The 23,852-nt window shown below is 40.4% G+C and overlaps 1 protein-coding gene across 4 annotated transcripts in view; it reads left to right on the forward strand.

Moving 5' to 3' along the window:
* The window catches only part of LOC101000797 (S-adenosyl-L-methionine-dependent tRNA 4-demethylwyosine synthase TYW1), a 256,556-nt gene that overhangs the window by 81,814 nt on the left and 150,890 nt on the right, over positions 1-23,852 (forward strand). For all 4 annotated transcript variants that reach the window (XM_009202869.4, XM_021935762.2, XM_021935761.2 and 1 more), the window contains 2 exons: positions 1,190-1,308; positions 18,238-18,347. In XM_009202869.4, coding sequence (XP_009201133.2) covers positions 1,190-1,308; positions 18,238-18,347 — 229 coding nt within the window. The remainder of the gene's footprint in view (positions 1-1,189; positions 1,309-18,237; positions 18,348-23,852) is intronic.

The following is a 23,852-nucleotide window of genomic DNA, read 5'->3' on the forward strand; positions in this document are numbered from 1 at the left end:
GCTGGTATTGTTAATTCCATGTTATTTCAGTCACTTGGCCTCAAAATCAGTTATTTTGGATGACTTCCTCTGGTGTGCCCCTCAGTGGGAAATGACATTGATTTCACTTCTTCAGTAACCTACCAGTTCCACTGACCTTAGGAGAAAGTCATCATTACCTCTCTCACATAACCTCCTCCCAGGCTTCACTGCTTTCACTTGTACTGAAATCAAGCTGGTCTTACACAGAGCTCTGGACAGATCTGATTTTATCTTTTAAAGCTTGATATTATCTTGATTCCAACCCTAGTTGATCTAGATATTTCTTTAGATTACCTTCTTACTACATGTACCAACTTATATGACTCATGATATATGTTTTTATCCCTTGCATCAAATGGTGATTTTTTTGGAAATGGGAATAATAATCTATTTCTTACATACCTGCTGCTTGCCCCCACAATGTCTCAAATATGTATACTCCAGGGCTGGGCACAGTGGCTTACTCACAACTGTAATCTTAGCATTTGGAGAGGCTGAGGTGGGAGGATCGCTTGAGACCAGGAGTTCAAGACCAGCCTGGGCAACATAGTGAGACCTCATCTCTACAAAAAATTAAAAAATAACCAGGCATGGTGGCTCACAGCCATAGTCCCAGCTACTTGAGAGTCTGAGGTGGGAGGATTGCTTGAACCCAGGAGCTGGAGGTTGCAGGGAGCTATGATTGCATCACTGCACTCCAGCCTGAGGAACAGAGCAAGACCCTGTCTCAAAACAAAACAAACAAAAGAACCACACTCCAGGATTGTTCTCCCGTACCCATCCTTCTTTATTCAGAGCAGGGATACGCTTGCATATGCAGACAGCCCCCATTTTTTAGGAGTCTGTTTTATCTGTTTCTTAGCATTATATATTATTGTACTAATATTTGAAGGAGTCTGATGGATTTGAAAATGAAAGCATTAGTGGTTCTCCCTATAGGGTTTTCAGAGTTAATGAATCATAGGTTTATTTCACTGGGCTTTAGTAAAAACCCAAGGCACTGCCAAAACACTAAAATGCTCCAATGCTAATTTCCTGCGTCATGCAGATACCAGTAGGAGTATTTATGGTTACGAAACACATGGTTTCTCTTAAAAATGATGCCTTGGTGGTTTGTTTCTGTGCGTTGACGATTTTATTCAAATTGTGATTTGTTTACTTGTCATAGTCGATGCTTCGAGGGAGAGGAGGTTGTTACAAACACACCTTCTATGGAATTGAGAGCCATCGCTGCATGGAAACCACCCCGAGCTTGGCATGTGCTAATAAATGTGTCTTCTGTTGGCGGTAAGTAAAAATGAATGGTCACGGTGATCGAATATGTAATGAGCTGTGGTAATCAATCTGCCCAGCTCACACTCAGACTCACCTAAGAGCTCTGCTGTCTTAGTGATTAATCTTTTTAAGTGTGAATGTTAGTGTCTAAAAATTTTGTAGACAAATATTTTTATTTCTCTTGGACAAACACTGAGGAATTGCTGGATTTGTAAACATCCATTCGTACAATTTGTCTTTTTTAACTGGTGAGTTTAGTTTGTCTTATTTATAGTGATTATCGATAAACAGTGATACATTATTGATAAAAGTTTATTTTTATTCTGTCCTTTTGTGCTTTCTGTTTATCTTGCTCTCCTACATTGTTTTCTTTTTTTTCTATCTATGACTAGTTTTATGCTAAGGTATCAGCTTGGGTGTCTTGTTATTGGAGGCTTTTCAGTTTATCTTGCTGGAAATACAAGCAGTGAATGTTGTGTTTCAGCTGGTTACAGCCCATTGTATGCAGAGTTGAGTCTTTTACAGCAATTGGGAATAGTTTAAGTGAAAGAAAATGGCTAAATTGCACAATTCTGTCTCTCTTTTTTTGAGGGTGGTGGTGCTTGCTACTAACTCATTTCTTTTTCTTTTCTTTTTTTTTTTGAGATGAAGTTTAGCTCGTTGCCCAGGGTGGAGTGCAATGGCATCATCTCAACTCACTGCAACCTCTGCCTCCCGGGTTCAAGTGATTCTCCTGCCTCAGCCTGCCAAGTAGTTGGGACTACAGGTGCACACCACCATGCCCAGCTAATTTTTGTATTTTTAGTAGAGATGGAGTTTCACCATGTTGGCCAGGCTGGTCTTGAACTCCTGACCTCAGGTGATCCGCCTGCCTCGGCCTCCCAAAGTGCTGGGATTACAAGCATGAGCCACCGCACCTAGCCTACTAACGCATTTCTTTGCTTCACTTAAAACTGCTTACTCTTCAACTCCTAGTTCTCTATGCCAACTCATGTCTCCATAGCAGTTCATTTTGTCGTGGTCACTAATGACTTCCTTACTATCAGATCTAATAGAAGCTACTTAATTCTTATCTTAGTTGAACTCCAGTGAAGCATGCTAGGAAAGAAGGGGAAGGGCCACCCCTTCTGTTAGATTCAGAGACACCAGTCTCTTCTAGTACCCCACCCACCCTTGTTAGTTTCTTTTCAGTTTCCTCTGTTAGCTCTTCTTTCTGCTTCTGTCCTTCGGCCGTCTTTTATGACTCTGTGTGATGATGGTAGGAGACATAAACCATTTCCATGGCTTCATTTACCTGTAGTTTGACATCTTTAAATACTTTATCTCCAGTCTCAGTCTCTTTTCTGAGTTTTCATTCTCCATATCCAATTTCCTGTTGCATACTTTCACTTGGATCATCCGCAGTCATTTCAAGCTTAATATATTTATCATGGAATTTATTAGGCTTGTGTTAACTTGTTCTGTTTTGGGTAATGGCACTATTAGCTATCTAATGGCCCAGGCTGGACATTTCTTCTCTTTTTCTCAAACTCACTATATCCATTTGCTTGATTTAATTCTATTGATTATGTTTCAGATTCTCATTATTTCTCCCTTTAGCAACCAAAATGATTTGATACTTTCTAGTCAGTGTCATCTCTTATCTCCATATTGACACAAGAGTTATAATTCTCTTTTTTCCAAAGTTATTCTTTTTTTTTTTTTTTTTTGAGGCCGAGGTCGGCTCTATCGCCCAGACTGGGTGCGGTATGGCGCCCAATCTCGGCTCACTGCAAGCTCCATTACTCGGGTTCCGCGCCATTCTCCTGCCTCAGCCTCCCGAGTAGCTGGGACTAAAGTTATTCTTAAAAATGTTATTTTGATTATTATAAACGCTTATAATAATTTGATTTGGGGGTTATTTTATGATTATTTGGGGGTTACAAATAAATTTTAGCAAGTAGACAATGTTACATGTATGAAATCAGTGATTAATGGGATTGACTATTTTGAATTGGTGACACTATTTTGAGTTGATATTATTTGACTCAATAGTGGTCAAAAACTTTGATCATAGACAGCTCTGTCCCGCCTCCTGTATGTCATTGTCACAAATTGCAACTTTATCTACTATATGCCCATTAACATAGATTTATAATTGCTGTTTTATACATTTGTCTTTTACACCATCAAGAGAAAAACTAGAGGAGTTACAATCTAAAAATACTGGCTGGGTGCAGTGGCTTATGCCTATAATCCTAGCACCTTGGGATGCCAAGGTGGGTGGAGCACTTGAGCCCAGGGGTTCAAGACCAGTCTGGGTAACATGACGAAACCTCGTCTCTACAAAACATGCAAAAATTAGCCGGGCATGGTGGTGCATATGTATGAGGTCCCAGCTACTCCAGAAGGATGAGGTGGGGGTGATCATAAGTCTGGGAGCTGGAGGTTGCAATGAGCCTTAATTGTGCCACTGCACTGCAGCCTGGGTGGCAGAGCAAGACCATGTCTCAAAACAAACGAAAAACAAACACAAATAAAAATCCAAAAATACAACAATGGTGACTTTTGTATTTACCTATGTGTTTTATCTTTATGTTGTTCTTTGTATATTTGTATGATATGAGTCTGTTTAGTGTCCTTTCATTTTTGTCTGAAGAACTCCCTTTAACATTTATGGTAAGGCAGGTCTGTTAGCAGTGCACTCCCTCAGCCTTTATTGTCAGTGTCTTAATGTCTCCTTCAGTTTTGAAGAATTTTTTTCTAGATATAGAAATCTAGACTGATAGTTTTTTTCTTGTAACATTTTAAATATGCTCTTCTACTGTCTTCTGGCCTCCATGGATTCTGCTGAGAAATTGGCTGTTAATTTTACTAAGGATATGTGATGAGTGCCTTCTCTCTTGCTTCTTTCAAGTTTCTTTCTTTGTCTTATTCTTCCAACAGTCTGATTATACCATACCTTGGTATGGATCTCTTTGTGTTTGTACTACTTAGAGTTTGTTGAGTTTCTTAGTTCTGTAAATTCATGTCTTCTACCAAATTTGGGAATTTTTCAATAAGTATTTCTTCGCATGTTCTTTCTGTTCCTTTTTCTCTCCTTCTGGAACTTTTATTATGCCTATGTTGGTATGCTTGATGGTGTCCTCCAGCTCTTTTTTTTTTTTTTTTTTGAGACGGAGTCTCACTGTGTCACCCAGGCTGGAGTGCAGTGGCCGGATCTCAGCTCACTGCAATTTCCGCTTCCCAGGTTTACACCATTCTCCTGCCTCAGCCTCCCGAGTAGCCGGGACTACAGGCGCCCGCCACCGTGCCCGGCTAGTTTTTTGTATTTTTTAGTAGAGACGGGGTTTCGCCATGTTAGCCAGGATGGTCTCGATTTCCTGACTTCGTGATCCGCCCGTCTTGGCCTCCCAAAGTGCAGGGATTACAGGCTTGAGCCACCGCGCCCGGCCTCCAGCTCTTTTCAATTTGATGGTGTCCTAAGGCTCTGTTCAATTTTCTTCATACTTTTTTTTTCTCCTTAGACAAGATAATTCCAAATTGATTTGTCTTCCACTTCACTGAATTTTTTCTTTTGCGTGTTCAAATCTTCTGTTGAAACCCTCTAGGGAAGTCTTCATTTCAGTTATTATTCTTTCGCATCTTCTATTTGGTTCCTTCTTATCATTTGTATCTCTTCATTGATATTCTGGATTTGTTTAGACATTGTTTTCTTGGTTTCCTTCATCTCTTTGTCCATAGTTTCCATTGGCTCTTTGAGCATGTTTAAGATAGTTGGCTTAAAGTCTTTTTTGAGTTGGTCTGATGTTTATGCTTACTCACGGAGAGTTTTTGCTAATATCTGCTGGGAATGGGTCACACTTGTTTTTTGTATGGTTTGTATGGAAAGAAATGTTTTGTTGAAAACTGCATATTTTGATTATTAGAATGTGTTAACTCTGAAGGTCAGATTTTTCTCACTCTTCAGGGTTTGTTTTTTATTGCTTGCTCTGGGTTTTGTTTGTTTAGTGAGTTTTCTAAACTATATTTTTAAAGACTTTATTCTTTGTTTTACATTATCTCTAAAGTTTGTGTCTTAGGCTCAAGGGTCAGCTAATGATTTGACAGATATTTCCTTGAGCTCATGGAGCCAAAGAAAAGAAATGGAAAAAAAAGAAAAAAAGTTTCTGTGAGTCTTTGCAGATTGACTCTGTCTTGGAACAATCTTTCTCTCTCTTTTTTTTTTTCCCTTTTGAGACAGGGTCTTGCTCTGTCACCCAGGCTGTAGTGCCGTGGTGGAATCTCAGCCCACTGCAACCTCTACCTCCTGGGTTCAAGCAATTCTCATGCCTCAGCCTCCTGAGTAGCTAGGATTACAGGTGTGCGCCACCACATCTGGCTAATTTTTTTTTTTTTTTTTTTTTGAGACGGAGTCTCGCTCTGTTGCCCGTACTGGAGTACAGTGGCACGATCTCGGCTCACTGCAAGCTCCGCCTCCCGGGTTCACGCCATTCTCCTGCCTCAGCCTCCCAAGTAGCTGGGACTACAGACACCTGCCACTATGCCCGGCTAATTTTTTGTATTTTTAGTAGAGATGGGGTTTCACTGTGTTAGGCAGACTGGTCTCGAACTCCTAGCCTCAAGTGATCCACCAGCCTTGGCCTCCCAAAGTGATGGGATTACAGACTTGAGCCACCATACCCGGCCTGGAACACTCTTAATGTTTAGCCAGGCCATTTACAACTCTGCCTCAGCCTTTGCTTCCTGCTTGTGCTGAGCCTAAAGATCAGGCAGAGGTGAAAGTTTAGAGTCTTCCTAGGCCGCTTCTTAGCGTGTATCCTGTCCAGTGTGCCTTTCTAAATCCCAGGCGCGTGCAGGTGCTTTTCAGTGCTCCAATTCACCACATTAGCTTTGGTGCCTAGCTTTTCTTCCCAGGCATTCAGTTGTGTATTGTTTGCCTCAATGATAATTTTTTGACTTAACAGCAAGTTGTTCATGTACCTACTGAGACCTGTGTTAGCCCCTCAACCCCTGCACCCACTCCTTTTTTTTTTGAGATGGAGTCTCACTCTGTTGCCCAGCCTAGAGTGCAATGGCACAATCTTGGCTCACCACAACCTCTGCCTCCTGGGTTCACGCCATTCTCCTGCCGCAGCCTCCTGAGTAGCTGGGATTACAGGTGCTTACCACCACACCCGGCTGATGTTTTGTATCTTTTACTAGAGACAGGGTTTCACCATGTTGGCCAGGCTGGTCTTGAACTCCTGACCTCGTGATCTTCCTACGTTGGCCTCCCAAAGTGCTGAGATTACAGGAGTGAGCCACCACGCCTGACCCCTCTCTACCCACTTAAAAAAAATTCTTATTATAGAGTTTTTTTAAACATAAGCAGAGAGAGAATAGTATATTGAACCTCTGTGAACATTTATCATCATATGGATAATCATTTCATTTACCTATTTTGATACAAATCCTAGCCATATTGTTTTATGTGTACATACTTCAATTGACAGATCATGTAAAATGTAAATAATAAGTTCTGTTAAAAAATAATATAGCCACAATTCCATTATCCCATATTAAGCCCTGTCACCCAGGCTGGAGTACAGTGGTGCAATCATAGCTCACTGGAACACTGAACCCATGGGCTCATGCAAGCCTCCTGCCTCAGCCACTTGAGTAACTCCAGCTACAGGCTTGTGCCACAATGCCTATCCAATTTATTATTATTATTATTATTATTTTTGGTAGAGACAGTGTCTCACTATGTTTCTCAAGCTGGTCTCGAACTGTTGGCCTCAAGCAATCCTCCCCTCTTAGCCTCCCAAAGTGCTGAGATTATAGGTGTGGGCTACCATACCAGCTGGTTCTTTTACATGTATTTCCTCTTTTAGTTATCTAGAGATGTGGTAAAAACAAACAAACGAAAACCAAAACACTAAAGGTATCTCTTAGGTCATTCTGTTAAATCACTGGTTCTCAACTGGGGGCAAAATTGCTATTTCTTGTCCCATACAGAGACTTGGAACATTTGACAATGTCTTAAGGTATTTTTTATCGTTAGAACCAAGGAGAGTGCTACTGGTATCTGGTGGGTAGAGGCCAGGGATGTTGCTAAACATTCCCTAATGCATAGGACAGCACTCCACAACAAAGGATTATCTAGTCCAAAATGCCAATTGTGCTGAGGTTGAAATAACCTGTGTGCCATGGTCTGCAGTTACTATTTCAGTGAAGGGTATTGCTGGAACATGGCAGCACTGAAATAGAATGTGACCAGGCCGGGCAAAGTGGCTCATTCCTGTAATCCTGGCACTTTGGGAGGCCGAGGCAGGCGGATCACGAGGTCAGGAGTTGAAGACCAGCCTGGCCAACAGAGGGAAACCCTGTCTCTACTAAAAAAAATACAAAAAATTAGCCGGGTGTGGTGGCGGGTGCCTGTAATCCCAGCCACTTGGGAGGCTGAGGCAGGAGAATTGCTTGAACCCAGGAGGCAGAGGTTGCAGTGAGCAGAGATTGCACCACTGCATTCCAGTTTGGGCAACAGTGCGAGACTCCATCTCAAAAAATAAAAAAAAAAAGAAAAACGAAATAAAATGTGACTAAAACACCACTTTTTAGGAATAGAGTATGTGTTTACAGAGTTTGAAATATTATAGGGTGAGCGCTTGCAAGACAAAAGTATGTTAGCCATATGATTATGTGGACTGAAGTATTGGGATCACATTATACTTAGGTTATAGGACAAATAATCAAGTATTTTGTGTCCTAGTTGTTCTTGTTTCACAGTTTACACGAACTATAAAACCTAATCTCTTAAGATTGTTGGCATAGATAGTTGGTTTTCTCCAGGTCAAAATTCAAAAGAAATAACAGGATCTAATGGGTAGTGCTCCTCAATCTTCATTTCCTGTTCATAGCCAACAACGCAGTCTTTCAGTTTCTTGAGCAGTACATTTACCCAGAGTTTTGGAAAGCAAACAGTATGATTAACACATTCCTTAATGAGATTTTTAGGAAGATCTAAGTAAATGGAGATATTTCATTTACAATGGCTTCTGGTAAAGAAGGACTAATATACGAGATTTTAAAATTAGAATTTGCCATCTGTTTCAATGAAATATATAACAAGAATGTCAGAAAAGATTCCTTAAAAATTGATTTAAATGTTACATAAATGCTTTTATTATTGTCCTTTTAGCAGATTCTTAAAATAACTTCTGAGCCTCAGTTTCTCAACTGTAAAATAAAACAACAGTACCTTCCTTACAGGGTTGCTGTAAGGCTTAATTGCTTGAGTGAGATTCTGTATATGACAGTGGGGTTTTTTAAATTCTTTTGAGACACAGCCTCGCTCCGTCACCCAGGCTGGAGCGCAATGGCGTGATTTCGGCTCACTGCAACCTCTGTCTCCTGGGTTCAAGCGATTATCCTGCCTCAGCCTTCCAAGTAGCTGGAACTACAGACATGTGCCACCACGCTGGCTGATTTTTGTATTTTTAATAGCTGGGATTACAGGCGTGAGCCACCAGGCCTGGCCGATGACCATGTTTTTGAACTACAACGTGATGTACGCAGATGTGATTTTTTCAAAATGAAATTTTTACTTCATTTTGATTATATGTGAAGTAGACTGTTACGGATAGATAAAATACTATTCCACCAATTTTCAGAAGGACATATTGGGTATTTTTATGTGTGTATAGATATCACACATTCACCATTGTGTATCTATTATTTCTGTTTTTAAAATTTTATTTGAAAGTTTTATTCTTTGAAATTTTGAATGAAGAGTTTTGTCTGTTTTCCTTGCTCATGGGTTACTTGTGAAGTGGGGGCAGGGTGGAGGAAAGAGTTATATCTGTCTTGAAGAAATAACCCAAAAAGTCTTGATAGACAGTTCTCCAAAGAAGATGTACAGATGACCAGTAAACACATGAAAAGACATTCATAATATCCAAAAAGTAGAAATGCTCCAGATGTCCATTAACTGATGAACAGAGAAACAACATGTGGTGTATCCATTCCAAGGAATGTCATCTGGCACTAAAAAGAAATTAAGTCCTGATACTTGCTACAGCATGGATTAATGTTGAACATATACTAAGAGAAAGAAGCCAATCACAACAGACTGCATCTATAGTAAGATTGCATTTCTGTGCATTGCCTGGAATAGACAAATCTGTAGAGACAGAAAGTAGATTAGTGGTTGCCTAGAGCCGAAGGGAATATGGGGATTGAGGAGTGATACCCAAGGGGATAGGGTTTCTTTTTGGGAATGACAAAATGTTTAAAATTGATTTTGGTGATAGATGCATGTAAAAAGTGAAGTAGAGGCTCCTCCTCAAAGAGACTTTCCTCCCGTCTAATTAAGAATAAATAGTAACTTCTCTTAGAAGCAAAATTTATTCAAAGACCTGTGCTAACATTCTTAAAGATCTGCTAACTGTGATAAATCCGTGCACTTTGTGTTCTTAGCTCTCACAATTTAGCCTAAATATTTGCCCTGGCATGCTTATACTGGTCCAAGCAAGCATTAGGTCATAGCCTGTTCCTCTTCCTTATTTGGGGGTGTTTTTACCTTTCTGAGCATTCCACAAGTTACTTCCTCCTTCCTTTGTTCTCCTCTGCCTTTGCCTCTTTTGAAAAGTTGTAAGTTTCTAGACAATGGGACAAACACAGAATCTGAGGTCCCGTTCCAGCCAGTGGAAACTGGTAAGAGCAGTAGGATGGATGTGTCAGGTTATAAATGACCCTGTCTCCTTTGTTTGGTGTACTCTCATGGCAAAACTGCTGGCAAGTGTACCCTTTCTGCAGAAAGTAAAAAGATGGCCTTGCTGAGAAAATTAAATTTATGTTCAATTGCTATTTTTTTGCAGCACTGGGGAGCAAGCATTTCTAACAACGCACAACTCTGAATATACTAAAAGCCAATGATTTATAAACCTTAAATAGGAGAATTATATGGTATGTGATTTTTTTTTTTTTTTTTTAAGAAAAGAGTCTCGCTCTTTTGCCCATGCTGGAGTGCAGTGGCATGATCTCAGCTCACTGCAATCTCTGCCTCCCAGGTTCGAGCGATTCTTGTGCCTCAGCCTCCCAAGTAGCTGGGATTACAGACACATACCACCACACCTGGATAATTTTTGTATTTTTAGTAGAGATGGGGTTTTGCCTGGTTGGTCAGGCTGATCTTGAACTCCTGACCTCAGGTGATCCACCTCACTCAGCCTTCCAAAGTGCTGGTATGACAGGCTTGAGCCACTGCGCTTGACTTTTTTTTTTTTTTGGCAGAGTTTCACTGTTGCCTAGGCTGGAGTGCAGTGACACAGTTTTGGCCCACTGCAACCTCCATCTCCCAGGTTCAAGTAATTCTCCTGCCTCAGCCTCCTGAATAACTGGGATTACAGGCTTGTGCCACTAAACATGGCTAATTTTTTATGTTTTCAGCAGAGATGGGGTTTCACCAAGTTGACCAGGCTGGCCTCAAACCCCTGACCTCAAGTAATCCACTGGCCTCAGCCTCCCAAAGTGCTGTGATTAAGCCTCATTCTTTTTTATAGGACTAAATAATATCCCATTGTGAATGTATATTACATTTCCTTTATCCATTTATCTGCTTATGGACACTTAGGTTGGTTCCATATCTTGGTGATTGTGAATAGTGCAATAAGCACGAGAGTGCATATATCTCTTCAGCATATTGATTTCCTTTCCTTTGGATATATATTCAATAGTGGGGTTGCTGGATCATGTGGAAGTTCTAGTTTTAGTTTTTTGAGGAATCTCCATATGGCTTTCCATAATGACGTAGTAGTTTGTGTTGCCAATAACAGTGTATAAGAGTTCCCTTTCTCCACATCCTTGTCAGCATTTGTTATTATTCAATAATAGTCATTCTGACTTGGGTGAGATGGAATCTCATTGTGTTTTTGATTTGCATTTCTCTGATGATTAGATGTTGAGCATTTAAAAATGTATCTGTTGGCCAGTTGTATACGTTCTTCTGAGAAATGTGTATTTACATCATTCGCCCTTTTAAAAATCAGATTATTTGTGGGTTTTTTTTGTTTTTTTTTTTTTTTTTTGCTGTTGGGTGTTGGAAGTTTTTGTAAATTCTGGATATTAATCCCTTGTTCGATGCATGGTTTGGAAATATTTTCTGTCCTTCTGCAGGTTATCTCTTCACCCTGTTGATTGTTTCCTTTGCAGTGCAGCAGCTTTTGAGTTTGATATCATCCTATTTGTCTATTTGTTTTTACTTTTGTTGCCTGTAATTTTGAAGTTTTATTCATAAAATAATTGCCCAGACCAGTGTCCTAAAGTGTTTCCTCTGTTTTCATAGTATGTAATTTCACAGTTTCAGGTTTATGTAGGTAATCTGTTTTGAGTTGATTTTTGTATATTGTCTTTCCCCATTATATGACCTTGGCGCCTTTGTCGAAAGTTGATTTCCTGTAAATATTTGTATTTATTTCTGGATTCTCTGTTTTGTTCTATGAGTCTATGTGTCTGTTCTTATATCAATACCATGCTGCTTTGGTTACAATAGGTTTATAGTTTTTTGTTTGTTTGTTTGTTTTTTGAGATGGAGTCTCGTATTGTTGCCTGGGCTAGAGTGCAATGGTGTGATTTCAGCTCACTGCAACCTCCACCTGCCTGGTTCAAGTGATTTTCCTGCCTCAGCTTCCCGAGTAGCTGGGATTACGGGTGCCTGCCACCACTCCTGGCTAATTTTTTGTATTTTTAGTAGAGATTCGGTTTCACTATGTTGGCCAGGCTGGTCTTGAACTCCTGACTTTGTGATCCGCCCGCCTCAGCCTCCCAAAGTGCTGGGGTTACAGGCGTGAGCCACCATGCCCAGTTATAGTATATTTTGAAGTCATGTACTGTGATGCCTTGAGCTGTGTTCATTCTGCGTAGGATTTCTTTGGCTATTTGGGGATTTTAGTGGTTCCATGTGATTTTTAGAATTGTTTTCTATTTCTGTGAAAAATGTCTTTGGTGTTTTGATAGGGATTGCATTGAATCTGTAAATTGCTTTGGGTGGTATGATAACTTTAACTATATTTATTCTTCCAACCCATGGACATGGGATGTCTTTCCATTTTTTTTTGTGTGCTCTCTTCAATTTCTTTCCTCAGTGATACGCAATTTTCTTTTTCTTTTCTTTTTTTTTTTTTTGAGATGGAGTCTCTGTTACCCAGGCTGGAGTGCAGTGGCATGATCTCGGCTCACTGCAACCCCTGCCTCATGGGTTCAAGTAATTCCTCTGCCTCAGCCTCCTGAGTAGCTGGGATTATAGGCACCTGCCAGAACGCCCGGCTTATTTTTTGTATTTTTTTAGTAGAGCCGGGTTTCACCATATTGCTTAGGATGGTCTCGATCTCCTGACCTCATGATCCGCCTGCCTCGGCCTCCCAAAGTGCTGGGATTACAGGCGTGAGCCATCACACCCGGCCTGATATGCAATTTTCATTGCGGAGATCTTTTGCCTTCTTGGCCAGATTCAATTCTAAGTATTTTTTTGTGTGTGGCTATTCTAAGTGGAATTGCTTTCTTGATTTGCCTTTCAGATAGTGTATTATTGGTTTAGGGAAACGCTACTGATTTTTGTGTTTATTTTGTATCCTGCAACTTTACTACATTCGTCAGTTCTAAGAGGTTTTTGGTGTAGTTTCTAGGTTTTTCTTTATAAGAAAAGAAAACCTAGGTTTTGTCTTTACAAGACACAGTCTTATATAGACTGTGTCTTATGTAAACCAGGACAATTTAACTTCCTTTTTTCCAATTTGGATGTCCATTATTTCTTTTTCTTGCCTTATTGCTCTGGGTAAGACTTCCAGTGCTATGCTGAATAAGAGTAGTGACACTGGGTATCTTTGTCTTCTGCCAGTCCTTAGTGGAAAAGCTTTCTACTTTTTTCCTCTTCAGTATAATGTTAGTTATGGGTTTGTTGTCTATGGCCTTTATTGTGTTGAAGTACATTCCATCTATACCTATTTTGTTGAGAATTTTTATTATGAAGGGATGCTGAATTTTATCAAAGGCTTTTGTTTTTTGCATCCATTGAGATGATCATATGGATTTTGTCGATTTTGTTGAGGTGATATATCACATTTATTGATTTGTGCATACAATGCTTGTATCTTTGGGGACAATCCCGCTTGATTGTGGTGTATCATCTTTTTAATGTGCTGTTGGATTCTGTTTGCTAATATTTTTGTTGAGGATTTTTTTTTTTTTTTTTTTTTTGGAGACGGAGTTTCGCTCTGTTGCCCAGGCTGGAGTGCAGTGGCGCATCTCAGCTCACTGCAAGCTCTACCTCCAGGGTTCACGCTATTCTCCTGCCTCAGCCTCCCAAGTAGCTGGGACTACAGGCACCCGCCACCGCACATGGCTAATTTTTTTGTATTTTTAGTAGAGGCAGGGTTTCACTGTGTTATCCAGGATGGTCTTGATCTCCTGACCTCGTGATCCGCCCACCTTGGCCTCCCAAAATGCTGGGATTACAGGCGTGAGCCACCTCACCTGGCCGAGGATTTTTATACCTTTATCAGGGATATTGGCATGCTATTTTCTTTTTTGTTGTGTTTTTGTCTTGTTTTGTTTTCAGAGTCATACTGGCCTCATGTAATGATGAGTTTCTAAGGATTTCTTCCCCCTTAATTATTTGAAATAGTTTTGAAAAATATTAGTGTTAGGTGTGTGTGTGTGTGTGTGTGTGTGTATGTTGTATGTATGTGTGTGTGTTTGTGTGTGTGTGTGGTTTTGTTTTTGGTGGAATTTATCAGGGAAGCCATCTGGCCATGTACTTTTCTTTGTTGGAAGACTTTTTATTATTGATGTATTCTTGTTAATGATCGGTTGAGGTTTTCTCTTTCTTCCTGGTTTGTTCTTGGTAGGTTGTGTGTGTACAGGAATTTCTACATTTCCTCTAGGTTTTCCAATTTGTTTGTGTACAGTTGGTTATCATAGTCTTTAATGATTCTTTGTATTCCTAATAGTAGTAATGTCTCTTTTTTTGTTTCTGATTGTATTTATTTGGCCCTTCTCTTTTTTTCTCGGTTAGTCTAATGGTTTGTTGATGTTTATCTTTTCAACAGACTTTCTGTTTTGTTGAGTTTTGTGTTTTTTTAGTCTCAATTTCATTTATTTTTGCTCTGATTATTATTTTTTTCTGTTCCAGTAATTTTGGGTTTGGTTTGTTTTGTTTTTGCTTTTCTAGTTCCCTGAAGTGCACTGTTAGATTGATATTTGAAATCATTCTACATTTTTGATGTAGTTGTTTATTATTATAAACTTCGCTCTTAGTACTGCTTTTGCTCTGTCCCTTAAGTTTTGACGTTTGCTTCTGCTTTCATTTGTTTGAATACATTTTTAAATTTTCTTCTTGCTTTCTTCGTTGACTAATTGGCTGTTCAAGAGTGTGCTATTCGGTTTCCATTACTTTGTATAGGTTCCAAAGTTCCTTTTGTGACTGATTTCTTGTTTTATTCCATTGTCCAAAAAGATATTTGATAGGATTTTGATTTTTTAACATTTTTTGAGACTAGTTTTGTGGCCTAAAATATGGTCTACCCTGGATAATATTTTATGTATGGATGAGAAGATTGTGTATTCTGCAGCTGTAGTATGAAATATTTTGTCAGTGTCCGTTAGGACAGTTTGGCCTATGGTTTAAATCTGGTGTTTCTTTATTGATTTTCTGTCTAGGTGATCTGTCCAATGCCGAGAGTGTGATGTTGATGCCCCCAACTGTTATGGTAGTAGAGTCTATCTTCCATTAGATCTCATAATGTTTGCTTTATACTTCAGTGCTCCAGTGTTGGATTCATAAATATTTACAGTTGTTGATCCTTTTGCTGCAGTGATTCCTTTATCATTATACAGTGACCTTTTTCTTGGTCTCATTTTACAGTTTCTGACTTAAAGTCTATTTTATCTTATATAAGGATAGCTACCCTTGCTGGTTTTTTTTTTTTTTTTTTTTTTTGAGATGGAGACCTGCTCTGTTGCCAAGGCTAGAGTGCAGTGGGGTGATCTTGGCTCACTGCAACTGCCGCCTCTGAGGTTCTCAAGCGATTCTCCTGCCTCAGCCTCCTGAGTAGCTGGGATTACAGGCGCCTGCCACCACGCCGGCTAATTTTTGTATTTGTAGTAGAGATGGGGTTGCACCACGTTGGCAAGGCTGGTCTCGAACTTCTGACCTCGTGATCCGCCCGCCTTGGCCTCCCAAAGTGCTGGGATTATAGGCGTGAGACACCGCACCTGGCTGCTTTTGGTTGGTGTGGTTTATATTTTTCCATCCCATTCACTTTCAGTCTGTGTATATCTTTACAGGTGAAGTGAGTTTCTTATAGGCAACAAATAGTTGGGTGTTTTTTTTTTTTTTTAATTCATTCAGCCAGTTTATATCTTTTAACAGGGGACTTTAATCCATATACATTCAAGGTTATTCATGTAGATGATGACTTACTCATGTTGTTTTGTATGTTGTTTTTGCTTTTTTACTCTCTTACTGTTTATTTTTGCAGTTTGGTGGTCTTCCATAGTGGTAACATTTGAATCCTTGTTTATTTTTCTCATTTGTATATTTGCCCTACCAGTGAGTTTATACTTTTGTGTGTTTTCATGACGGTAATTATCGCTTTCACTTCCTGATATAGGATTCCCTAAGCTTTTCTTGTAAGGCCAGTCTAGTGGTGATGAATTTCCTCAGTTTTCGCTTGTCTGGGACAGGCTTTATTTCTCCTTCATTTCCAGAGGATAGCTTTGCTTGGTGGTCTTTTTTTTTTTTCTTTCCAGCCCTTAGAATATATCATTCCATTTTCTCCTGGCTTGTGAGGTTTCTGCTGATAAATCTGCTGTTATTCTTATGGAGGTTTCCTTATATGACGTGATGCTTTTCAGTTGCTGTTTTTAGAATTCTCTTTGTCATTGTCTTTTGACAGTTTGACTGTAATGTGTCTCAAGGAGGCTTTTTTTTTTTGGGCATTCAATCCATTTGAGGAATTTTTAGCTTGCTTGATCTGAATGTCCATATCTCTTCCCAAATGTGGGAAGTTTTCAGCTGCTATTTCATTAAAACCTATTTACTTTTTCATGTCTTTTCCCACCTGTTCTCCATCTGGAATTCCTAAATGCAAACATTTGTTCATGTAATGGTGTCCCATCTTTCCTGTAGGTTTTTTTCCTACACCTCCTGCTGCTCCTCCTCCTCCTGCTCTTCCTCCTTCTCTCTCCTCTATCCTTTCTTCTTTCTCCCTTCTTCTTCTTTTCTTCTTTCTTTTTCTCCTTCTTCTTCTCTTCTCCTCCTCCTCCTTCTTTCTTCTTTCTCCTTTTCTTCTTTATTTCTTCTACTTCCTTCTTTTTGTTTTTTTGTTTTTTGGTCTGACTGGGTCATTTCAAAAGTCCTGTCTTCAAGTTCAGACATTCTTTGTTCTCCTTGATCTTGTATGTTGTTGAAGCTCTCAGTTATATTTATTTCATTCATCGAATTCTTCAGCTTCCAGTTTTCTGTTTGGCTCTTTTTTTGTGATATCTATACCTGTTGAATTTCTCATTTAGCTCATGAATTCTTTTCCTGATTTCATTGAATTGTCTATGTGTATTCTCTTGTATCTCTCTGAGTTTCCTTAAGATCATTATTTTAAATTCTATTACAGGCCTAGATTTTCCTTTCTTTCAGGTCTGTTACTGGAGAATTATCAAGTGTCGTGTTTTCTTGCTATTTCATGTTTTTGTTTTTTCCTACTTGATATCTGCACATCGGGTATAACAGTCACCTCTTCCACTTTTATGGAGTAGTTTTCACAGGGAAAGACTTTCCTGAAGAAATATTTTACAGTGTTGGTTGAGTGGGGTGCTTTGACTTGTCTTCTAGACGGGGACAGTAGTGTAGTCTCCATGTGATTTCTTTGGCCATAATTGGTGCCTGTGGTTCTTGTGGTGAATGCCTCATTGGCCTGGACTGTGGGTGTTTGTGGAGGCAGTGGCATGGCTTTGCTAGGGGCAGTATTGCTGGTCTTGCTGGTCCTTAGACCCTAGGGGAGCTTGTGCTATTTCTGGCAGCTCCGCTGCTTATGGGGGTAGTGTCTTCAGTGGTGCTGGTTTCTGGGCAGGATGGTCCTTGGGCCCTGAGGGGCCTGTGAGGCCCACGGTGGTTCTACCTGTCGGGAGGGTGAGATGGTTGGCAGTGGTGGACACTGGGGAGCTGCTGCTTAGGCTCTGCCATTGTGTCTGTCTTGGTGGTGGTCTCCTTTCTGGGCTTTGCTGCCTGTTTGTTTTTTGGATTACAGGGTTCTGCGTGGGCTCAGGTGCTTGGGTATGGTTGTACTGCTAGGTATAGCTTGGGTTGTGGCATTGTCATCTTTTGTATGGCCGTGGAGTGATGACGGTGGGACGTCAAAAATATGGAGATACAGGGGCTTTGGCTCCCAGGGCAGGATACACTCTAGCAGTGGTTTTGGTCTCAAAATGGCATCGCGTTCTAGCTGCTTGGATCCCAGGTGGAGGTTCTTGTCCTTTCCCCAGGCCTGTATCAAGAGAAACTCATTCTCAGGCCCTGTCAGTGTGATTTCCAAGCAAGCGTTCCAGCTGTCCTCACTCACTTTATGAAGTGTTGACGTAGGTGACAGTAACACCTTGTTTACTGGTGGTGACAGTTTGCCTTGTTTGCGTACATCCATAGTTAACATGGTTAAAGCAGCAGAGAGCGTTCTGTCAATCTATAACCGGAGTTGAGTCAATTAGGTGCCCAACATCTCTGGGAAGAGTTGAATGATTTCTTTATTCACCCCTCTCTGTTAGGTGTCATGATTTAAAATAAGTTGGAAAATACTACTGTACATGGTTGAACTCTTAGGAGGAAACCAGTCCTGATTTTGTAATTTTAAAAAATGGGATGACTTCATTGTAAATGACTAGCTCAGATCTTATTACAGAAGGGTCCTTTAGAACTTTGCATCTTGTTCCTAGGCACCACACCAACCCTGTGGGCACTGAATGGCGGTGGAAGGTGGACCAGCCTGAAATGATCTTGAAGGAAGCCGTCGAAAACCATCAGAACATGATTAAGCAGTTTAAAGGTATTTTCTTTTCCCTCTACAGAGGAGTGCGCATGCCTGTTAATAGTCTGAGCCAGATTGGCAGAAGAATAGCCTGTTTGGTAGGATTTTGTCCCCACTGGCAAATTTTCCTATAAGGAAGTGAAAACTTTGTGGAAATACATATATTTTGCCTTTTTAGCTTTTACATCCCATATATGATGGAAGAACTAAAAATTTAAAGTGTAGCGACTTGGCCGGGTGTGATGGCTCACACCTGTAATCCCAGCACTTTGGGAGGCCAAGGTGTGCGGGCAGATCACCTGAGGTCAAGAGTTTGAGACCAGCCTGGCTAACATGGTGAAATCCTATCTCTACTAAAAATACAAAAATTAGCTGGGCATGATGGCGGGTGCCTGTAATCCCAACTACTTGGGAGGCTGAGGCAGGAGAATTGCTTGAACCCGGGAGGCAGAGGTTGCAGTGAGCCGAGATTGAGCCACTGCACTCCAACCTGGGCTACAACAGCAAAACTCCTCTAAAAAATATGTAAATAAATACATAAATAAAGTTTAGCAACTTATAATATGCTACATTCAGCTTGAAAGCTTTCCGTGGGAATGTACCATCAACCTTCCTAGAAACCTTTTGCTATTGTTCTGTCTTGCTGAGCTGAGCAGCCTTTTGAATGGATTGGAAATTTTAGGTTAGTGGAAAATCTTCAATAATATTAGTTAGTGATGGGAAAACATTTTTGAATGAATGCCTTATTAAAGAAAGGAGGGATAATATAAATAGTTTCTTCCATATAATCCATAGTGATGTGGTAAAAATCAGCCACTCTATTTTTTGAATTTCCTAATTTAATTCTGTCTCATATTAACAAATATTGGACTTCACTGGAGATCACTGGTTCTCAAACTTAATCATGCATCGGAATCATCTGGAGAGCTTGTTAAAACACAGATTGTTGGTTTCCTTTCCCAGAGATTGGGTCAGTAAACCCAAGAGTATGCCTTTTTCTTTCTTTCTTTTAGTTTTTGGACAGGATCTCGCTCTGTCGCCCAGGCTGGAGTGTGGTGGTGCCACCTTGGTTCATTGCAACCTTCACTTCCCGGGCTCAGATGATCCTCCCACCTCAGCCTCGTCTCCTGAATAGCTGGGGCTACAGGCGCAGGCCACCACGCCTGGCTAATTTTTTGTAAAAATGGGGTCTAGCCATGTTGCTCAGGCTGGTCTTGAACTCCTGGACTCAAGCCATCTGCCTGCTTTGGCCTCCCAGAGTGCTGGGATTACAGGTGTGAGCCACCTGAGAATGTGCATTTCTAACAGGTTTCTGGTTGGCATTGATGTTGTTGAACTGGGGACCACACTTTGAGAATCACTACTGTACATGTGATGGTTTCATAAATCTACAGCTGTAGGTGATGAATTGGAATTTGTTAGGTTCCCTGTTGAATCTGTATGCTCTGGTCTCTGCCTACCACTGGTGATTCCTTCTCTTCTGTATTCTTTCCTATCGTATGCAACCATTAAAAAATAGTCCCAGCCAAGGCTATTTTAATATAGACGCTCTTATGGTATTAATAGCACATATGGGAGTCTTTAGAAACCTCAGTAATTAGCATTCTGAAGATCAGGTGATTCTTTCATGTAAGGAAATTTGGTCTGTTCTGGCCAGTCATTCATAATATTATAATACTCCTTACCTCTTGATGTGGTTAGGCTTTGTCCCCCTCACCCAAATCTCATCTTGAATTCTAATGTCCATAATCCCCATAATCCCTCTGTGTCGAGAGAGACCAGGTGGAGGTAATTGAAACATGAGGGCCATTTCCTCCATGGTGTTCTCACGATAGTGAGTTCTCACGAGATCTGATGGTTTTATGAGGGGCTCTTCCCCCTTCGCTCTGCACTTCTCTTTCTTGCTGCCTTGGGAAGAAGGTGCCTTGCTTCCCCTTTGCCTTCTGCTGTGATTGTAAATTTCCTGAGGCCTCCCCAGCCATGCTGAACTGTGAGTCAATTAAACCTCTTTCCTTTATAAATTACCCCATCTTGGGCAGTTCTTTATAGCAGTATGAAAAATGGGCTCATACTTATTTCTCATTCTTATGAGAAATGGAGAAGAGTCATGCAAATAATGGTTCAAGATCAATAGTAATTTGTAAAAGATAATTAGTCAATAGGCCAGGTGCGGTGCCTCATGCCTGTAATCCCAGGACTTTGAGAGGCTGAGGTAGGTGAATCACCTGAGGTCAGGAGTTTGAGAACAGAAATTAGCCAGGCATGGTGGTGTGCGCCTTTTAATCCCAGCTACTTGGGAGGCTGAGGCAGGAGAATTGCTCGAACCCAGGAAGCAGAGGTTGCAGTGAGCTGAGTTCACACATCACTGGACTGCAGCCTGGGTGACAAAGCCAGGCTCCATCTCAAAAAAAAAAATCAATAATTATAGTTTTATGCTTTATGAATTTTCTAGGGAAAGTTGACCTGTGCATATTTGTGTATATTTGTGTGTGGACTGACTTTTTTTTGTACATTTACAAAGATGCTAATGATTATTTTAATTTCTCATCTTGATTTTTAGTTTCAAGCATTTTTCGATGGCGGGATGTAGGGGTACAAATTACATTCTCATATTGGATAAAGCAGTGTCTGTTACCAGTGTTTTGGAAAATTAAATGAAACTATTGGTAAAGAACTAGTAAGCCCCACATCTGGAATTTGACTGGCTTTTTCTAACTCATTGTTGGTTTAGTTAATAATTGGTTGTCGATCTTCAAGTAAGCTATATGTCTTTTTAATAAATTTCAAGGCAAAGTCTTATTTTGCTTTGGAGAGTGTGTTAGGGTTCTCCAGCAAAACAGAACCAATGGGTGTGTGTGTATGTGTATGCGTATGTGTATGTGTATGTGTATGTGTATATGTGTGCGTGTGCGAAGGGAGAGAGAGACAGAAACAGAGACTGAGATTGAGATTCATTTGTTCATTTTTAGGAGTTGGCTCACGAATTTGTGGAGGCTTGGTGAGTTCAACATCTCATGGGTTGACTGGCAGGTTGGAGACTCAGAGAAGAGTGGGAGTTCAAGTTCAAAGGCATTCTCCTGGCAGAATTCCTTCTTGCTTGGAACAGGTCAATCTTTTTATATTAAAGCCTTCAAGTGATTGGATGAGGTCCATCCACATTATGACAGGCAATCTACTTTACTGAAAGCCCAGCAATTTAAATGTTAATCTCATCCAACAAACACCTCCACAGAAACATCCGGAATAATGGCTGAACAAATATCTGGACGCTGTGACCCAGACAGGTTGACACATAAAATTAACCATCACAGATAGTAATATCAGAAGCAGGAAATGCCAGTACTTTTATTTTTATATGAAGTTGATTTTTGAGTTAGTGCTTAAGGAGCTAATGGGATGATGACTGAGGATGTGTGTTTCCTGGACATCCTGGAGTCTCCTTGAATGAACTGTGTCTCGGGCAGTTTGTGTGAGGAGGAATCAGCCCTGCCCTGAGGAGTAGACACCTTCGTTTCTGTGTGCTGAGATGTCCGTCATACAGAATGACGATCTGAGTTTTGATAGTAATTTTTCTGACAGGAGTGTTTTTGCAAATGCACTTTAAATGGAAATATGTAATGAATAAACCATAAGGTAGACTTTGTTGATGTTAATAAAATGTGTTAGGTGAGTTCTGTGAGCACGTGTTTTTCATTGTCTGCCGGGGCTGTTGAGGGACTTGTCCTGTGCAGAAAGGGGTGTCCAGTAGTGACCTTAGACTTACGTTAATCAGCAGGCATCTCAAATGGTTTGTCTATGGGTTCTTATGATGCAAGGAAAACAAAAAGAGTTTTAAAATTTAGATTCTCGGCTGGGCTCGGTGGCTCACGCCTGTAATCCCAAGACTTTGGGAGGCTGAGGCGGGCGGATCACGAGATCAGGAGATTGAGACCATCCTGGCTAACACGGTGAAACCCCGTCTCTACTAAAAATACAAAAAAATTAGCCAAGCGTGGTGGCAGACACCTGTAGTCCCAGCTACTCTGGAGGCTGAGGCAGGAGAATGGTGTGAACCCAGGAGGTGGAGCTTGCAGTGAGCCAAGATCGTGCCACTGCACTCCAGCCTGGGCAACAGAGCGAGACTGTCTCAAAAAAAAAAAAAAATTGAAAAAAAATTTAGATTCTTTTGAGGGATGATAGGATGCAGGATAGCAGAGAGAAAGACTAGAGCATGTCTATGGATGTGTGAATCCTGAGTAGGCATTAGAATGCATAACTCAGAAGGAATGATCCCCAGAAATTCAACAACTGCCACCAATTTCACTCTTTAAAATGGTATTTATATAGTATCTATTTTACCCTGGTAATTCCTACAAAGGATTTTTTTTTTTTTTTCATATCTGAATGGATTGACTTGATAACATGTTACCATGTCAGCAAAACGTTGGTGTATTTAATCAGCAACAAATTTGCTGGAAGGGTTTTCAGAGTGGAACGGGTTGATATTTGTGCACTGATGCTCTTCAGGTTAGCAAAGCAGTTTTTCTTGAAGCTAGCAGAAAACAGGTGCATGTTTGAAGGTGCGAAGGGTGTAGACAGGTCAGCACATAGGCATAAGAGAGCCTCATTTGTTTTATTTTTATTTTATTTTACTTTATTTATTTACTTGGAGACAGGGTCTCACTCTGTCGCCCAAACTGGAGTGCAGTGGCACAATCTTGACTCACTGCAACCTCTGCCTCTTGGGCTCAAGTGGTCCTCCCACCTCAAGTAGCTGGAACTACAGGTGCATGCTACCACGCTTCAGCTAATTTAAAAATTTTTAATAGAGATGGGTTCCACCTAATATTGCCCAGGCTGGTCTTGAACTCCTGGGCTCAAGTAATCCTTCTGGCTGGCCCTCCCAAAGTGCTGGGATTATAGGCATGAGCCACCGTGCCTGGCTCTCATTTGTTTTACATTTTCACAATGAATGAGAGATCACTTAATTTGCAATTTTTGGGCCCTGGTTTTGTTTAATGCTTTTTTCTGTGTTCCAAGTTAGGTTAAACAAGCCATTGTTTTTGAAAATCCATCTTAATGCTATAAGAGTCATAGTAAATCTTGCTGTAAAATTATAATAGCAAAGAAAAAAAAAAACCCTAATTAGTAAAGGGTAAAGTGTATAATTTGTAAGAATCCAGAGCCCTTCTGGAAAACTGGTGGAAGTGTCTGTAACACTTCAAAGAAAAAAATGTTATGTGATTTCTTTTAAAATGATAACTTTGACAGCATTATAGAAATTTAGTACTTCAGAATATTGATTGTATTTTCGGTTCTCTTGGCAACAAGTAATTTCAACTGAAAAAGACTGTGAAGGGATAGGGTCTTGTTCTGTTGCCCAGGCTGGAATGCAATGGCATGATCATAGCTCACTGCAGCCTCGACCTCCTGGGGTCAAGCAGTCCTCCCGTCTCAGCCTCTCAGATATCTGGGATTACAGGCACATACTACCAAACTCAGCTAATATTTTTTAAAACATTTTTGTAGATATGGGGGGTCTCA

Source organism: Papio anubis, chromosome 4, assembly GCF_008728515.1.
Source record: "Papio anubis isolate 15944 chromosome 4, Panubis1.0, whole genome shotgun sequence".
In the NCBI taxonomy this organism is placed as follows: Eukaryota; Metazoa; Chordata; class Mammalia; order Primates; family Cercopithecidae; genus Papio; species Papio anubis.